At 40.9% G+C, this 19,212-nt stretch overlaps 1 protein-coding gene across 1 annotated transcript in view; it reads left to right on the forward strand.

The window, feature by feature from the left end:
• Nucleotides 1-16,368, forward strand: part of LOC101861275 (ran-binding protein 9) — a 31,156-nt gene extending 14,788 nt beyond the window's left edge. The window contains exons 3-12 of the mRNA XM_005096740.3: nt 263-315; nt 2,685-2,852; nt 5,137-5,159; nt 6,598-6,699; nt 7,613-7,695; nt 8,297-8,409; nt 8,634-9,362; nt 10,431-10,582; nt 11,034-11,145; nt 15,928-16,368. Of these exons, the coding sequence (XP_005096797.1) occupies nt 263-315; nt 2,685-2,852; nt 5,137-5,159; nt 6,598-6,699; nt 7,613-7,695; nt 8,297-8,409; nt 8,634-9,362; nt 10,431-10,582; nt 11,034-11,145; nt 15,928-16,058 (1,666 nt within the window). The 3' untranslated portion in view covers nt 16,059-16,368. The remainder of the gene's footprint in view (nt 1-262; nt 316-2,684; nt 2,853-5,136; nt 5,160-6,597; nt 6,700-7,612; nt 7,696-8,296; nt 8,410-8,633; nt 9,363-10,430; nt 10,583-11,033; nt 11,146-15,927) is intronic.
• The last annotated feature ends 2,844 nt before the right edge of the window (nt 16,369-19,212 follow it).

Below are 19,212 nucleotides of genomic sequence, written 5' to 3' on the forward strand. Positions count from 1 at the left end.
ATTATCATCACTTCTTAGATTCATGTTGCAATTTGGTGTGTTGAGAAATTGTCTCAGATCCACATTACGATGTACAGGTACTATGTCTATAATATGATCCCAGACATTTGTTTCATTTTTCAGTATGGTAGAAAAAAAATTGAAATATTCTTTCAAATTTATTTCATATCTTTTAAGCAATTTAATTCAATGTAATTCTCATTTGTGCGGTGCATGTGCAGGCTGAGATTTCCTCTCTCATAACTGTTCTTTATTTCAACAGCTACATGGGTATTGGACTTTCTGCTCAGGGAGTCAACATGAACAGGTTGCCTGGTGAGTGATACAGCTGACAGCATCTTGTGACAAGTGTTTTCACGAAATGCCTGTGTGTTGTGTCAACTGTCTGTGTCATATATATACTGTGTCAGTTCTCTGTGAAATGTTTTTGCGTGCCGTCATCTGTTTGTGCCATATCAGTTCTTATTGCCCAAAGTTTGTGTGGTTTTCTTAGTCAGTGGGTCGTTGGCGGGTGCTCTGGTGTGGTTTGCTTCTTCTTTCCTATCAAACATCTATTGCCCTTATCTTCCCCTCTTAGACCTGCATGTTTGCCGACAATCGTCTGAAATCCGACAATCGCGACCGGACCCGCGAGCCGGCCAATGCTATCGCTAGGCCCTCCTGTATCAGTCAATGTGCGTAGTGCGAGGCCTGGCCGACTGCCAGCGCCCCCTTTTTCTCCCGTCGGCTTTGTCGGCACTTTCGTTTTCGTGCCGACGTCGGCGTTTCCGACATAATTGTCGGAACCTGAGTAGAAATGCGAATACGAAAAAGGACGACGACCCAAATTATCTACTTTCAGTTTCGTGCTCGAGCGGCCATTTTTCGTTTGTTGACTAATTCAATTGTTCAGATCACATGGATTCATTCAAGTCCGACTCACTTGTTCTAGATCTAGATCTAGGTTTATATAGAACATTATAGACCTCAATGGAGGATTCATATTCCAATTCTATTGTGTCAAACCCACAGAATTCTACTACTAAGTGTAGAATTCTGTGGTCAAACCCTATCATAGGTTGTGCTGTAATATTATTATTAATGTTGGTAAAAAGCATTTCATCAGGTAGAGATAGATCAGGTGCGTGAATTATTCATTTATTTAGAATTTAGATCTAGACTCAGCTGAGCCCCTCTGTTCGGAATCGGATGCGGATTTCTAGTTCAAGGCCTATTTCTATTCACTTGTTCTACAAGATCTAGAGATCTAGATCTAGAATCTAGATTTATTTAGATTACTATTTACTAGATCTAGATCTATATATGGAGGATTCATTTCCAATTCTATTGTGTTATTTTATCAAACCCTACTATAGCAATGTAGCTAGAATCTAGATGTAGGCCATATTAAACTCCTTGTTTGTTTTGGAGTGTGGTTGTTTAATTTTGTTTATTTTTTCATTTTGGACTTGTGTCTGCCTTTTTACATGAGGCCTGTTGCAGGTTCTTTTTTGGGGTAGGGGTAGGGGTAGGGCTAGGGTTAAGTCTCTTCTTTATTGTGTTTGTTGGGGTGGTCGCTTGTTACTCGGAAATCCTTCCTCCTAAATGACACCCACAAAAGCTGTTATATGGGGGGGGGGGGGATGCGCAAATTTTTCAGACAATCTGGTTGAGGCTCACATGCAGGTCTACCCTCTTTCTTTTTTATGTTTGTTACTCTCTTGTAACACCTCTAATCTTCTGGCGCTCATATGACCTTATGCTGTTGTGAGCACCGTAAAAATCTATTTAAAAAAATTCTTAGTCCTAACTCTTTATGAACTATGTGTGCAGTGTGCCATCTATATGGGAGGTATAAGTGCTGTAAAACTCTTACTAAAACTAAACTCATATGTGAGGGCCCTGTGTCATATCATTGTGAAATTTCTGTGGTCTGGGTCAGCTGTTTGTGAAATGTTGCTGAATTATGTCAGCTGTTTTTGTCGCACATGTGCATCTTGTCTTTAGTTTATGACATGTATACCTTGCGCTTTGCTGTTTGTGTCGTATATGGATTTTGTTGTCTGTTCTATGACACATGTGCATTGTGTGGACTGTTTGAGACTTGTGTGAGTGGGTGGTTGGCGGGTGCCCTGGTGTGGTTTGCTTCTTGTTTACTATCAAACATCTATCGTCCTTATCTCTCCTACTTCTTTTTTATGTTTGTTACTCTCTTGTAACACCTAATCTTCTGGCGCTCATATGACCGTATTCTGTGGCGAGCGCCGTTAAACCTCTACTAAACTAACTAAACCTCTACTAAAAAAAAAAAAAGACTTGTGTGAGCTGTACTGGCTGTTTGTAGAATATTTGTTCAACGTGTCAGCTTTTTTGTGTGGATGATTGCAGGGTACAATTTGTAGGTCCTACTTTTTTCTTTCCCTTCCATATATATGTCTTGCCTTTTTTTTGTATACTTAATGACTGTTATAGTGTTGATATGATTCTTACCTAAGCTCGATGTTTTGTGACGTGGGCTACAATGGACACGAGGTCTGAGGCTCCAGATTCTCAAATTTGCAGATCACAGACCTTGAGGTTAGTGAGATTTTGTTTTGTTACTGGGTGTAGAACTGAACTATTTAACAACTACAGTCAATAATTTCTGAAATGCATTATTATAAATGACATACCTTGACCAACATTGTATTCGATTTTTCTACCAGGATGGGACAAACATTCTTATGGTTACCACGGCGACGATGGCAACTCGTTCTGTTCGACTGGGTCAGGGCAGACGTACGGGCCCACATTCACCTCAGGGGACACCATTGGCTGCTGTGTGAACCTCATTGACAACACCTGCTTCTACACTAAGAATGGTATCAATCTAGGTACGTACCTTGTAGATCTCTTGTATGATAAGTGTCTCTACCACAATTAGCACCTTGTAAGTGGTTGGTGGGTGCTCTGGTAGGGTTTGCCCCCTCATTCCTATCAAACATCTGTCTTCCCAATCTCTATTTTTTTTTTAGCTTTTTACTCACTAGTAACACCTTTAATTTTTGACACATGTTATGTTGCAAGTGCAATAAAACTCTTCTTTACTTTTTGCTTTTAATTTTTCATCCTTTGTTGTCGTTAAGTGTTGAGGGGAGATGCAGTTTTCTATGGTAGGCCAGCTCCACATCTCTTTCAATTGGGATGTTATGATTTCCCTGGGTTCCCTTTACTTCCTCAATCTATCTTTTGTGTGGCCTTCCTCTTCCTGTATAACCTGAGTACTTGGTGTTAAAGGCTCCTTCGGCTGGCTGGCTAGGTGACATTCGTAACAGGTGGCCAAACCATTTTATTCTTTGTTTTTTTTGTATGAAGTGCAAGCAGCACTCTGTGCCAATAGTTGCTCTTTCTTCTACATTTCTCTGCCTGTCTCTTCTTGTAATGTTAAGGGTTTTGCGAAGACATTTTATTTTGCATCTGTCCAGGTCTGGCAGTGGTAGCATATGTTGGTATAAATATTGAAGTGATAAGCTGTCTCTTTGTGTCCATGGAGATGTTTGGGTGAGATAGAAGAGATGCGAGCTGATAGGTAACCACTGGCTTTTTGAGTTGATGTGCTTATTCTCATGTCAAATTTCTCTCAGCTGTTGTTCAGTGTTGTTGTTTTTTTAGGGCTTTGTTGGTATGGATGAATAAGACATTGGTCGTCTGCAAACATAAGTTCATTTGGGATTTATGGGCTCTGGTTTGTGTCTTGCTAAAACTAAAAATTGTCCCCTTGGGCTCTACTTTGTTAGAATTAATAAGTCATCTATTTATGAGCTCACTATTGTTCAGGAAATTAAAAGGAATGGAGCTGGGAGGTACATGTAAATACAGAGAATCTGTACCATTATGCCACTGACAAGCCTATGTTAGTGGAAGCAGGGTCCCTTTTTCAGGACTTATCTCAGTCCATGTTAGAAAGAGAACCCCGCAGAGGATTGGCTTTGCTATCAAATTGTCTCATCAGTTCTCTAAAATTGGTGCCTGTGTGCAAGACCTGTTGCAGTGTACTGGAGAACTGCCTCAGTGTGCAGTGTCTGTCTCAGTGCAGTTGGGAACCACCTGCTCCGGTTAATTGGTCGCTTTTAAGGACAAGTGGGCTAACCGAGATTTCGGGGGTTTCCGGAAATCTTGACCTACACCAAAAGTAGACATTGCCCTACCTATAGGAGAAGTTTGGTTTGATTGGTGTGTATATTATTATTTGTTTGTTATAGAGAAAACTCTCGTATGTTAAAGAAACTGAACAAGGGGCAAAAACTTATCCTTCGATTTTCTCAAAACAGCGTTTATCGGGATAGTCCCCTTGTGCTTAAAAGCGACCCATTGTGATGATGTCTTGATAGTTAGTACCCATTCTATGTAGCCTGTAGCAGCGGATGGTGTACACTATCCAGTCTGATTACTGACAACTGTAGTAGCTGATGCGGCGCACTAACCAATGTCTGATTATTAATTTTATCAGCTGATGGTGCCGACCAGGGGTCAGCAGCCTTGGGCCTTGAGGCCAGTTCCAGCCTATTAAGCATTTTCATTCAGCCTAACTCCCCTCTACTTATTTTGATATAACGTCCGGCCTAATTAGCTTTACCTTGACTATCATATACATTGTTTCATTCTTTGCAAAAAGGCACTTCCGGTCAGGTTCAAGTTGAGGTCAAGGTATGCATCATTGATATCATTGATGATATGCTGACACCCCCTATCTGCATCACTTCACATTGTAAATCATTTGTTTCAAAAGTTTGATAACACATACTTGCTCTAAAACTGTTGCTGGTGACCAAGGCAGACATTAAAAAAACAAATCGAGGTCAAATTACGTGTGCGTATATAATGTTATAGTTGTCATTGCCATTAGGCGCACTGCTATTTTCAAATGGTTGAAAGTTCTTTCTTTTACACCTTGTTTTTTTTCCCCCCAGCTTAGCAGGTCTTCTCTAAGCTCTGAGTGTCCTAGTTGGCTGAAAAGGTTGCTGACCCGTGGTGTAGACTGAATGATTTGATGTAGCAACAGTTCATGTAGACTTTACTATTTAATAGCTGATTCAACAGATTGTAGCAACAATTTACATGTAGAGTAACCAATGTGCAATGGTTTATTTTATCTTTATTTTTCCTTTGCCCTTTCAGGTATTGCTTTCACAGATCTTCCGGTGAGTTACCTCTGTGTGTTTAGATAACTATGGGGGTACCGCTGCATTACGCTTTAAGTTCAACAGTTAAAATAGTAAATTACTGATGCTGTTGTGATGGGCTAAGTAAAAAAGGTGCAGCTACGTTACAGCAAGCAAATCACGTGCTCTAGTTGTCACTTGAGTGGGTGTCCATGCGAAGTTGATGTTCCAACTGTCATCTTCAATTTCTAAATAATAGTCTGTTTAAACAGAGAGGGGTGAATGCTATTTTTTTTTGTAGATATACCCTTGCAGATAAAAGTTTCTCTCCTGGCACAGGTATAGTGCTTAAGGTCATTTGGTTGGGGGGGGGGAGGAAAAAATTCTGTGTAGGTTTTTAATGGATGTAATATTTATATGTTTCATATATAATCGCTTTTGGGGAGGGTTTTTCTGGAGGAGGGGGGGGGGGTGCTTTTTGGCTCTTGTCTGTAGGAATCTTGGTCATATTGAGTAGTTTAAGCCTCAGCATTTGTCAAAAAAGACAAACGGTTTTACAAATACCTGTACCTATGTGGTACTGTGAGATCCTTATTTGTTTGAACATCTGTCTATGACCACTGTGCTGTATTTATAATTTCCTCACCGCCTGTTTTTGTGATCTCTCCATTATGGGAAGTTGCAGGCCACTACTGGTACGTTCTTTTTTTCTTTCTTTCTGTTGTTTTTATTGTCTGTTTTTCCCAGTGCTAAATGACTGTTATTTTGTTAATGTGGTTCTGTTTATTCACACAAACAAGATCTCTATTTGGTACATGATCTCTACTGCTGCGACCTCTTCACTGACTCTTTATGGGGGCTCTCATGGCTTAGAGGTTAAGGTGTTTACCTCTCGTTCAAAGGTCCCAGGTTAACTAAAAATTATGTGTCCCGTGCGTCATATGACCTCATGGAGTTGCAAGCGCCGTAAAACACTTACCAAAAAAAAAAGGTCCCAGGTTCAAATACGGGTAGTGACGCAAACATTTTCTTCTCTAAAATTTTCTCCTTTCACCTCCTTTCCTGCCCTCTAGCAATGTTCTGTTGTCTGCTTTCATATTCACTTTCTGCCCCCTCCTCTTGGCTCCTGACTCTTTCTGCAGCCGTTCTTCTGCTTCTCCTTGGCTCCTTCTTACTGCTCTTTTTCAGGCACACCCCTGATCTTCTGGTAGGTAAGATCAACACCTTGCCTTCTCCGACAAGGGTGAAAAATCTCGGAAGTCCTGTTTGCAAGTTGCGCTCGTTAAAGATCCCTTGGTGGTCCATATTTAAGAAGAGTTGGCTTCGGCCACCACCCTGGCAAAATTCAAAATTTCCTACCAACTGAAAATGTTTGATGTGTCCGGCTCGCTCATATGACTTTATGCAGTATGAGCGCAGTAAAACACTTACCAAAATATAATAAAATAATAATGACTATCTTTTGACTTCTGGACAGGCCAACTTGTACCCGACTGTGGGCCTTCAGACTCCCGGCGAGGTGGTGGAGGCAAACTTTGGACAAGCTCCATTTGTCTTTGACATTGAGGACTACATGAAGGTGAGCCAGGCAATGGTGCCTTGACAATGGGGTTTATATCTTGTGGTCTTCCTTTGCAGGGATGCGGATTGTTAATGGGTCTGCAAGAGATATCTGTTGTTGTAGGCCTTTCTCTACTTGTTGTCACTGTTATTATGTTAATCTCAGTTGCAAGCACCGTAAAACCTAACGAAAAACGAAAACTATATTATGTTAATCTGTTGATAGAGATGTGTACCAGTCTTAAGTTTGCTCCATGATAATGAGGTGAGCTGTTGCTGACACTTGTGTCCTTGTGGGGGTCAGAACTTTGTTTTGACCTACAGAAATTTGTCATTGTCTATAAAAGAATGCTCCAACTCTTTGAGTGTAACCATGGGTGGTTGGCCGGTGCTCTGGTGTGGTTTGCTCCTTCTTTCCTTTAAAAAAACCTATCGTCGCTATCTCCCCTCCTTCTTTTTTGTGTTTGTTACTCTCTTGTAACACTTATAATCTTCAGCACTTATATGACCTTATTGTGTTGTAAGTGCCAAAAACACTTACAAAAACTAAAAAAAACTGAGTGTACTCTCTCCATGGAAAAGGGAAACATTTTTCACGTAGTTTTGATAATGCAGAAACAATGTTAATGAGTATGTAGAAAGAGGAGGAGCAACAGGACTCGGAACCCTGGGAGGAGAAAGTGTTCATAAGAATGTAGAAGGTAGGTTGGTATTGTATTCAATGTTTAGGGCCATTGGCCCACATCACATAAAGCATACACATTTTACTGAAGAGACTTTCATGAAAACAGCATAAATTATAAGACGCGCATATCAGTAACATTTTAAAAGGATTTTGTGTTGTTAAAGCTTCCACAATAAAATAGTCTGGTTTGAGATCGTAGGAGTATTTCTGGAAATGAACTTTTGCCTTTACCTGTGTTTCCTCCCAGGAGTGGAGGGTCAAAACAAAGTTAACCATCGAGAGGTTCCCTGTGTCTGACCGGAGGGGAGAGTTCCAGACAGCTTTAAACAGGTACACTAGTGTGTTGACAGTTGTTTGTTATGCTCACAGGGATTTCAGGCAGCTGTAGACAGACACAATTGTGTGTCGTCCTTTGTTTGTTTTTTTTAATTGTTGGGGGGGGGGGGGGGGGGGGAGAGATATATAAATCACATACAAATGTACAATCTAGCTGTCTCCTGTGTCCATGCTCCTGATCACTCTCATCTTCCCTACTTCTTCCTCTTTATCTCTCTTCCACTGTCTCTCACCTCACTTAAGATTTGCCAACTACCTAGTTAAACTGGAGCTGAAGTCATCTCGCGTAACCCCCCTCCAAGCTCGTGAGTGTGCTGCCTTTTTCCATCACTTTGTTCATGAAGGAGTATGCTGGTCTGCTTTCTCCCTTTTACCTCATTCCTCTTGCTGCTGGTGACTGAAGGACACCACTAGTGGTTCTTTTTTCCTTACTACTTCTCTTTTTTTGTCTTTTTGCAGTAGGCCCACCCTTTTCCTGCACCAGAGGACTTTTTGTGTCAGCGTGTTAAATCTTTTACTCGAACAAAATCTCTGTTCTCTCTTTCCCTCTTTTTGCACACACTCATGACCTTGGCCTTCCTCCTTGTGTCCTCAGAATTGTGTCCACCTACTTGGTCCACCATGGCTATTGCTCAGCCGCTGAGGCCTTCTGCCAGTCCACCAACCAGCCAGTGGTGGAAAACATTGAATCTATAAGAAACAGACAACGTGAGTTTAAAGATGCCATGTGTTACTGTTTTTTGTACATGGCAGGTACTTAAGGGAGAAAAAGATCAAGTTTTTTGAGGAGGGAGGGGGAGGGGATGATAATGACAAGTTAATGGGGATTTTCCTCTCTATCATGTGGTTGGCCACTTTACGCTGTGTATTAAAAATTCTACACTATCTGTATTCTAGTGACGTAATCCATCCACTGCTATCATGTGTTTCAGGTATTCAGAAACTAGTCCTGGCAGGTCGAATGGGGGAGGCCATTGAATCCACCCAATCTCTGTACCCGAAGCTGCTGGAAGCTAAGCCCGACCTCCTGTTTATGCTCAAGTGCCGGCAGTTTGTGGAGATGGTCAATGGGACGGACAGTGAAGTGCGTGGAGGTGTCTCCCCTTATGGGCCGGCCAGTCACAGCCGTAGCCCAAAGTCCCACCAGTCGGGTGAGGGCAGCAGTCGCTCTAGTCCTTCCCACAGCCCGCACGCCCAGGCCTCCATCCCACCCACCACCCCGCAGTTCCCACAGCAAACGCAGCACTCCTTCCATTATAATCAACAGCAGCATCATCGTAGCCCTGGCAGCTCCAGCTCCAACAGTCCCAGTCGAGCGTCGGCTTCAGGAAAACAACACCCGAGCCCGGCCTCTTGTCCTCCGCCCAGTCTGCACCAGCAACAGCATAGCAACAGCTATAACAGTAGCGGTGGTGGTGGTGGTGGCGGCGGTGCTCAGGCCAACAACCAGACAGAGTATGCCCACATGGAGGAGGAGGCCATGATGAACTCGGCCAACAGTGCGGCCAGCGGAGATCACATGGCCATGAACGGTGGCCCCCGTCTCATTCAGGCCGAGGAGATGGATTTGTCTGACGAGGGAGACCACTCCAGCACCTTGTCCAACGGCAATTCTCATCTCAACGGGAACTCATCACACTGTGAGGACGATGAGGACATGGGTAGGACATATGCCTTTTTTGTCTATAGTGGGAGGACATTGATTTAATATTTTTGTTGTTGTTGCCGTCTATAGTTGGGGGGACATGGGTGAATGATTGTCTCTGTTGATTAATCTATAGTGTTTTGACAAATTATCCTTTTAAGAAAAAAGAAAAGCTATAATGTACAAATGTTATTGCTTTTGGATAGTAAAAGAAGGGATTTGGAAATTATGTTTTCATTCAAAAACTATGCAAAGTTGCAGAAAATTATCCTTTCACTTTACAGACATTAACTGACTGAGACTGTATGCGAAATTTCAATATTCTGTGGTAAGAATGTTTTGTTTTACAGTGTTCTGTGAATTATAAAAGGGGCATATCACAACCCATGAACAAGTTACTGAACCCAAAATTACTGCAACGTGACAAAAATGGATTCTGTTTTTTTGTTTCTCTGGGAATATCCAATTAATTTATAAAACAATGCATAAAAACTACACAAATTGAAAACTGGTTCTCAGCATAACTACCTCTTAAATCTTACTATGTTTCAGTGATCCCAGATGTAACTTCATATAGGATGACGTACAAGGTCATTAAATTAGGACATTACTTCAGTATTACAAGTGACATTCTGTATGGTGATTGTTTGGTGGTGCAAAGGTTCACAAACTCATCGGTTAAACTCTGCACCCGAATTTCTGTAATAAATTCATCAAAGCAAAGTCGGTGACATTTATTAAAACATGTTCTATCACTGTACTGCACAACTGGGAAAATACCTAAAAAACGAACCTCCAGTTAAAGACCATAACAAAGCAGTCTTTTTGCCATCTCTGCTTCTTCTTGAGAAGCACAAATATTGTAACTCAAAGAGAAACTTGTATGGTTCCTCTTGTAAGATACTGAATTTCCTGAAAAAAAGTTTTGTTTTATATATGTTTATGTTCTTCTTAGGCACAACAAAATACACAGTGACTGAGAAATTCACCATTGGTGTTAGCAGTGGGGGTCACACAATTACAAGAGCTGGCATTTTTGTGAACTTTTTGTGACTCGAGACTGAAACTTTGTTCTCCTTTACAGATGTAGACGGCCCATCTCAACGTCGACAGATGTGTGGGGGCAATGAAGCAGCCATAGAGAAAATGCTAACATTTGGTCGCGAGTTAAAGGTCATGAGTCAAAGGTTGAGGAAGGAGTTTGGCAAAAGTGAGGCCAACAAGAGAGCTCTACAGGTGAGGGTGTGAACCAAACTCCTGTACTCAGCATAGTGCATTTTGGGCCTGGGCAGTTGTTTTGACGAGGGATGTACACACACACTGAAATTATAGGCCAGTGTCTGTGTTCATGGTGGTTTTTGAATCTTCAAAAATGTTTTAATCGGAAAAATTCTGTTCCACAAGCTTAGGTTGCTGTTTGGCAGAGGTTGCTGTTATCTAGGTTGTTGTTAAGTGGATACCTCTGTACCATGTATTTTTACTTCTGCATTATATTTCAGATGAAGTTTGTACAGGAAGAAGTGGTGGATCATAAAAATGAAACTTGTACAAGCAAAACTATAGGCTCATGGGGATGTGAAGTTTTTAGAGACAAAACTGGGGTCATTGAAATGAAGGGTTGTTGAGGCAAATCTGTGGGATCGTTTAGGTGACATTTTTACAGGTAGAACTGTTGACTCTCCCTCAGGATGCCTTCAGTTTGCTCGCATACTCAGACCCGTGGAACAGTCCGATTGGCAGTCAGTTGTTACCCGTGAAGCGAGAGCCTGTCTGTGCAGCTCTCAACAGTGCTATATTAGGTGAGTGTCAAGCTTGCACTACATTCAATGAGTCTTTCTCCAGGTGCTAAATTCGGCCAGTCTCATGCTGGGTGCTGCTTTCAATGTCTCAATCCAGATGTTAAATTAGGCTGAGCCCGCGTCAAGTGTTAAATTTGAACTAAGTGACTCAAGTTGCTTTGGCAGCCACCCTTTTCTTTTTAAATGGCCAAAAGTGGTTTAATTACTTATTTTTACTCATATTACTATAAAATTTGCATGCTGTGAATCATCAACAGAGGTGCTGTGCTGACATGTTACAATTTTTTTTCTTGGCTATTGAACAGTGATTATAATAGATCTACATAATGAGTCCTGTTTAACCAGACATTTTGTAGACCTTGTTAAAATTGGCCATAACAGTTAGTCCGTATATTTTATTACTTGAATTGCTTGGCAAAGAAGCTTTTATAGATGCAAGAGAATTTGAGATTAATGTGCTTTTACAACGTGTGCACTCAGTGGTCCAGTGTATACTGTAGCACTGCTTCAGTTTTCGAGGTCAGTTTAGTCCAAGTCCAGGATGTATTCAGTGTGATAGTAAACAGACGGAAAAGTAGTCTTTTTTTAAAACAACTTTTTGTTTGGGGAAGCCAAAAAAAGAAAAATTAAGAAGTTAAGGAGCAAAATTTGTTTTGATCAGTATTGCACCAAACTCCTTATCGGCTTTATTGAAAGACTTTATAAGATCAGCTAACACCGAGGGACACGAAGCTGAAAAGACAAAAATTCCTGTTCTAAAAAATGTTGTTATAGTACTTCTGGCCGGTAATTTCTGCTCAGTACCGCTGGCGACTGTCGCCGACTCGACCAGGCACACAAAACAGATGGAACTTCTCCACGGAAGTAAATATAAAGGGAAATCACTCTATATGATAGCTGAATCATTGATGTAGCGCTTCGAACTTTTTTAGCGTGTTTCTTAAGCTGTGAAGGTTTTTAAAAAATATTTTTTGTTCTACCATGGCTTCAGCGTTTCCGCTAGATTCAGGCGAGCTTAGTGATTGTATTGATGACAGTTGGTCTTACCTTGACAATTTGTCTGATGTAGAGCCTGACTGACATAGACAGATTCATAAATGTTCCAGTTCGTCGTGTTTCTTCGTGTTTTAGATCTTGTAATGTTGGTGGGTCCAGGCCTACAGGTGATAGAAATTCAGGTGGGCATGTCTACCCTCTCCAAACAGAATGGGAGTTTATCTTGATGTTGATTTGTCGCAAAAAAGGTTTTTCTATACAGTACATTTATTTCTGAATATATCTTGAAATTTTCATGTAATTCTGTCAATGACTTTTGTTTCAATGAATTTTTTTGTAACGTACCCTAATTATTTTGTTGGCTTCTAAACCGGTGCGGTACTCAGGGGTTTTTCAGTATATGACTCAGCGGTACTCTAATTTTTTAATGCTGTGAAGCTGTATCAAGAGAAACAACCACTTGTTGAAAAGCAAGGGTTTTGATGCTTCTTTTGTTCTTTCTCTGTACGCTCAGACTGTGATTCATTTTAAATTTAGAACTGACGTCCCTATTGTTATCGATTTTTAAAATGCTTAAGTAAGTCACTGTTTCTTTCACTGAAACCCCAGAGATTCAACTAAATTTAAGGTCAGGTGCAACTACTTGTTAGATGTGAGTTTCACTTGTACTTACTTGAGCTACTTTTTCTGCTCATTTTGTCTTATTTCCATGACCGTGTGTATTTCATGACTAGCGTTTGAGTTATGCAAAAGTATTGGAGTCGTGAAAATTTGGAAGCTAACTCATTGTTTGAAAGTTCTAGGATTTCAAGTAAACGAAAACTAGATCTAATGTAGAACAGTTGTATATCGTGGCTATGGCAAGCTATCCTCTTGATTTTGAGAATTTTCAATTTTTACCCCCCCCAAAGCTCTGTCAAAGATGCACCTTTCAACATCACCAAAATGCTGTTTAATGCTGTGGACATAGTTTATGATATTCTTGCTTTTCATTATTCCTGATAGGAACAAATAGCAAACTATTTTCTGTCTCGGGTGTAAGAAGTACCCAAACAGACTTAAATGGATTGCTTGCGGCACCGACAATACTGTGTATCTGTTTCTGGTCCGTTACATGACAGTTATAAATGTTTTACTTGTAGTTCGATCAAATGTTTGATAAGTCTAGACATGTTTGGATATTAATTGTAAATGTTTCACTTGTGGATAGGTTTTTTGTTATGAAGTATGCAAATTTGTGTTCAAAATGTGCTGCTGCATTAGCTTTGGTCGAACATGTGTTGGCTAGAACTCAAATGGCCGCTCTATCGAAAAAGTAAAGTAAAAGTCGAACATATTTGTCCACTTTGTCCTTGAAGTGTTAAGAAGTCTTCTTTAATTAGGTACCACAAGCGAAAAATTTTTTGAACAATATTGACGTTTAAACCTCAGGGGTTCAAATCTACTTTATGAAACAAGAACATTAAAAAAAGAATTATCAAAATCCATCAGTAAACAATCGAGATATGGTATTTCAAAGTTTTATTTTTGAACGAAACCTTTTCAACGGTGACTTTCACCCATGTTTGAGGTGTTATAAAATACAAAGTGCATGATCAAATCAATGAAAACTTTGTTTTTCCCAGAGCTGTCAACACAAATATTGATATCTCTAAATTCAAAGCATGTTAGAATGACTGGTTTCCAAGATATGGGCCTTCAAAAATTGAAAATAAATGCCAAAATTTGTCATTAAGAGCTCAGAACCCTATTTTAACCTCTTCCAAATTAGTCAAAACTGCCTCCTCATTTGTGAAAATCACACAATCATTACAAATACATGCATAGACTTAGCTGAATTTTTTTCAGACCTCTCTGACCATAAGTAACTTTTCTGGACTCCTCTGAAGTGGGCTTCGGTGCAAAAAACGCCTCTTGGAAAAAAATTAGGGGAATTCTGGAACATCCTCGGGCAAAAAGCATCACAACAAGTGAACAAATTAAGCTACAGGGCTAAATCATACATCAAATTAAAGCTCAATGCAAGCTCTACGGGGCCAAATGAAAACTGTTTACCAAAACCTCTCATAACACTCCATAATAGAGCCCTAATGCCCAAAAACCTGCCATTATTGAGTGAAAATTATAACGTCTGCCGACTGGAAAAAAATTCATATAAAATCAACAAATTGTGCTACAAGGTTGAATTATATATCAAATTAAAGCTCTTTTCAGGCTCTGTACAGTGAATTAGTTTATAGAAAGAAAAAAACCTTCCAAACATTTCAGATATGGACAATAATGTGAAAAAGTCGTCAATATTGGTTCAGAAAATAAAGATTTCTGCTCAGGGGGTTTAAAAATTTGAATTAAATCAACATACTGTTCTACGTGGTTCATCTTTTATAATATAGATCTAGTTCTAGATTTATTTATCATTTTAGCTGAGAAAGAAACCAGTGGCTGGGGAAATACAATGTATCATCGTGTGTCCAGTAAGTGGATGGAAGAAAGAGTGGAGGGGGGGGGGGGGGCATCTCCAATTGGCCTATCAGGTGACATTTAAGTCTAAGTCTAAGAATACGTAAAAAGGCTGGTTGATTCAATAATTGAATATATCCACCAATCAAGAACGTAGATCTAGCCTTTTTTGTTACCGAATTAAATGCCAAACAATAGATCTACGAACATTTCCATCGGTAACACTAACACCCGGTAACCCCCTTCCGAGTATTTAGTAGTGTGTGGTGACATGTTACTATAAATAGAACCCCCAGTTCAACTCTTCACGGCTTTATTCTTTCACTTTGTCGACCAGAGATGCTTAGATTTCGATGCATTTAGAATAAATAAGATGTTCTTAGTTGAAAAGACAGCAAAAATACCACCACGAAGCGATACATTTGTATAGATCGCAATTAATTCACTATGAGGTGGGGAAAATGTAGGTCGGCGTGATTCCCACCAAACAATAACAATCCAACCACACGGCAAGTGGTGGCCGATTAGTTTTATTTTTCAAAACACGATGTTCATAAGTATCCTAAAAGAAAATTGTGATAATACTTACATAAATTGACGCCATAAACAGATCTATCGAATGTTTCTTTTACTGAACCATCATAATAATCGTCTGCTGGTTGGGTCAAGTCAAAGGGGGTGGCATTGGGCGATGGAACAGCCGCAATGGCAGAATGACGATCTCCCGAAAGAGGTTGTTACCCTACTTCAGAAAAAGTAATAATTCTACTTCGTGGAACGTAGTTGGCTTTTCTAAACACATAAACTTGATGGTAGAGATGTCTAGGAATATGATCCTGGCACGGATAGCCCGATTTGTGTCGAATTTCATATTTTAAAATGCTTTCTTCGTCTTTACATCGTACCACTCAAGCTTTCCGCTCGGAATAAAAACATAAACACATTTCCCTGAAATTCTCCTGGAATCCCAGATTTTTATGTTTCAAACCGCAAGAAAATTCGATGATTCACGACTGAGAAATCGAAATTTAAAACAAGTACCCCCCAAATCTAAGCGCGCAAAATTGCGAGACGGCCGAGTTTTCCTGTGTTAAACTTTAGTCAATTAAAAACTAAATATGCAATCATAAGTATCAGTTTCTCGTTCACCATGGAGAAGGAAAGACACAGAAAACAGTGGTATAATTTTTATTAGTGTTTACCAAAATTAAAACCAGCTAATAGTTGGATGTTGTCGTCCAAATCTGGCCCCAGCCGTAGCTGTCTGCCTTGAAAACGGCTCGCCTGCGGTACCTACTTTAATTGTCCATGACTGTATGTCCACAGAGTGTAAAGGCCTGCCCAAGCAACCCCCACTGGAACTGACCATTGCCCAGGCCGGCCAGTGCATGCGACTCATGTCCAAGTCTGGCATTGGAGCCTGTGCGTTTGCCAGTGTGCTCGACTACCTGCACTAACACAAGGCCTTGGTCTCCCTGTAGACCTGCACGCAAGCTGTGAGTGATGCCGTCTGTCTGTCCCAGCTCCACGATCTGACTCAAAGCAAGTGGCGACATCAGATGGTCCTCCAACTCCCACCACTACAGTGATTTCTCATGTGTGCTCTGTGCTTAGGTCCCTATTAGACCGAGTGAATGGGTCGGTTATGTGATTTGTACTTGAATGATTGTGTGGGCTATGTGATTTGTATGTGAACTATTGTTTGGGCATTGTGATTTGTACTTGAATGATTGTTTGGGTTATGTGATAAACGTATGGCCAATGTGATGACTGGTTCGTGATTGTGTGGGCTACGTGATGTGCTAATGATTGTGTAGGCATTGTGATTTTTGTAAATGATCGAGTGGGCCATGTGATTTGTATCTGAATGATTGTTTGGACTATGTGATTGGTTTGTGATTTGTGCTCGAGTGATTAAGTTGGGTGTGGTTTGGTTTCAAGAGACTAGTTTTTGACAAATTTACCGGGGATTTAATGGGCTTCGTTTTGGATGGTTCATGCCGTGAACACTTGAAGGGACATGGTTTTGGACGAGTCATTCAGTGAGACCTGAAATGAAATGTCGTTTGGGAAGTCGAGGGCTGCGATGGACATTCAGTGCCTTGGATTCTTTTTATTTTGTCTCTGCTACTTCTGTTCATTTTTTGTCGCCAAATTATGCAAAGATGTTTGACTTTCAAATCTAAAGAGGTAACTTTTCTGATCCACAGGGATACTGATGCGGGTTATTTGAGGGTGCCACTGTCTTTATCTCTCTGGTTTCTGTCTTGTCTTTGCTTTTTTCCCCTGTACGGTATTGTATGACTGTTATTGTGCCAATATGCTTCTCTTTCCTTAAACTTGGAAGAGATAGACTTTCTTGTCTGGTGACCTTTGCCATCTACTTTCTAAAACCCATTGATGCTTGCACTCTTAGATTGAAACCCATGAGATAAAATGTCCTGGTGTTCCAAAATCTTTCCTCATCTGCTTGTTTGTAGCATGGTCTCCCTGACTCACTGAGAGTTACACAATTTTTAATTAGCAATTTATACAGTATGGAGAGGTTTTTATCAAAGTATTTTTAGCTTTTCACTCTTGATTGTTTGCTCTGCAGCCCTTGCATCAGTGAAAATGTCTATGCAAAGATTTCTCGCCAAGTTTCTCATTTCAGAGCTAGACAGACTTTAGTTTGAGGGTCTAGAGAGGAGTTAGTTTGGTTCTCTCTCATGAGTTTATATGGAGAGGTTTACTGGCATTTTCAACTTTTAGACCATAGTTCGACACATGGTCTTCAGTTTGAATTTTTAATGGCCAAGTTCTGACAATAGAGTGATGGTTGATTTTTTGTGTGACAAGATGTGAAGACAGTGTGGTCGTTTTGTATTTCTGTGCGATGGGTTGTGATGGTCCTTGTGAGTCTTGTATGTTGTGCAGAGTTGTGACTATAGTAGCGTATGGCGAGCTGTGACAGCATGGAGTGTGTTGCATGTGGTAGAAAGTGTCCACCTGTGAGCTGTGTGCCTCATGGCAGGGAGTGCTGTCCCATGGCCCTGTGGCGGAGGAGACCTACTTGTGTTGGCTGGGGCTGCAAGGCTTTTTTCTCAAGGAGTTTAGAATTATTTGTGCATGATGTTGATGTATTGCCATGGGAGATATGCCTTGGTGTGCGTGGTTAACTGTGTGCCTCTTGCCTGTAAGTACCCAGGGGCACGCACAATCACAAGCAAACGTACATACAAACATACATACATACATATACACTCGCTCACAGACGCTTGGACACTCACACACCCAAATGCTAGGTGACAAATACGCATACAAATGGACTGCTTAGTGTAAGGCTTCGCCATATGCCATTTTGAAAAGTGCATATGATGGAATACAGACCTGCCACTCATCCCGATTTAATCGGGATATCCAGATTTTTTCCCTCAAATCTCAACCATCCCGATTTTCCCGATTTCGATCGCCAGTATCCTGATTTTTTTGTCGTTGCGTCTGTTGCGTTCGATTCTTAGAAAAAATATAAAAGTTGTGCAATCTCTTTTGTTTGGAAACACCGATTGGACTTTTTATCTGCAGGAACTTGGAACGCTATTTTCTAAATCATCTATGCCGAATCTAGATCTAGTAGATTACTAACGCACGTTATTTAAACTAAAATCGACCTAGTTTCAAACGCTCATTCGCATCACATGACATGACCTCGTACGTGTCGTGAGTAGCGTGTGTGTCGGGGACCGTCGGTTGTCGGGGTCAACAAAGTTCCTTCACACCGGTCGCGTTGGTCGAGGTGTTTTTGGGACTTAACCAGTGTGGACGGCCGGGGGGAGGGGGTGGGGGGTATTGTTTTGACACTTGGGCTTAAAGTGCGTGCCGTAATACAGGTACTAATTAAGGGGAAAGGAATTTTTTTTTTTTAAATGAACAGCCTTGGTGCGATCTTTTTTTCGATGTGAGGGAAGTCGAACGTTGTTAAAAAGCGGGCGTTTTGCGTGGAGAGTTACGTGTCAGCTGTTTTCAAGACTACGAGTGTTTCAGCATCACTGCGACCTTCGCTCCCCCAGTCTATCCAACTTCGACTCGAGTACATATATTATGCTGTCTTTCAGTTTTCCCTCTATTTAGAGGCCCAAACGTGAACTTATTCCTGCCAAAGTTTTGCCCTGCATACTTGCTTCAAGGGAACCAGGACCCCCCCCCCCCCCCCCCCCCCCCCGCCTTCCCCAGTGCCCTTTATGACTGATTTGCCGTTGATCCCGATTTTTTTCACCAGATCCTGATTTTTTAACTCAGAAATCCTGATTTTTAGATTTCATAGAGTGGCAGGTCTGTGGAATCTTACATTGGGCAGTCGAAATGCACTTACACAGTATGACATAGATGTACAATACATTCATTCACACTTTGCACCCACTTGCACAGACATACACCTATCTTGTACATATGCATGGGGATGGACACCCTCCTAGTATCATATTATTGCAATACAGACACACTCCGGCAGGCACACATACCCCCGCTACACACGCACACCTGGGGAGGCCTCCAATTCAACCGATTTTTCTTTGGTCATAATGTTGAAGAGTGTGCGGGCACGTGTGTGGTGTTTTCCTGGTCATAATGTCA

This window comes from Aplysia californica, unplaced genomic scaffold, assembly GCF_000002075.1.
Source record: "Aplysia californica isolate F4 #8 unplaced genomic scaffold, AplCal3.0 scaffold00136, whole genome shotgun sequence".
Taxonomy (NCBI): domain Eukaryota; kingdom Metazoa; phylum Mollusca; class Gastropoda; order Aplysiida; family Aplysiidae; genus Aplysia; species Aplysia californica.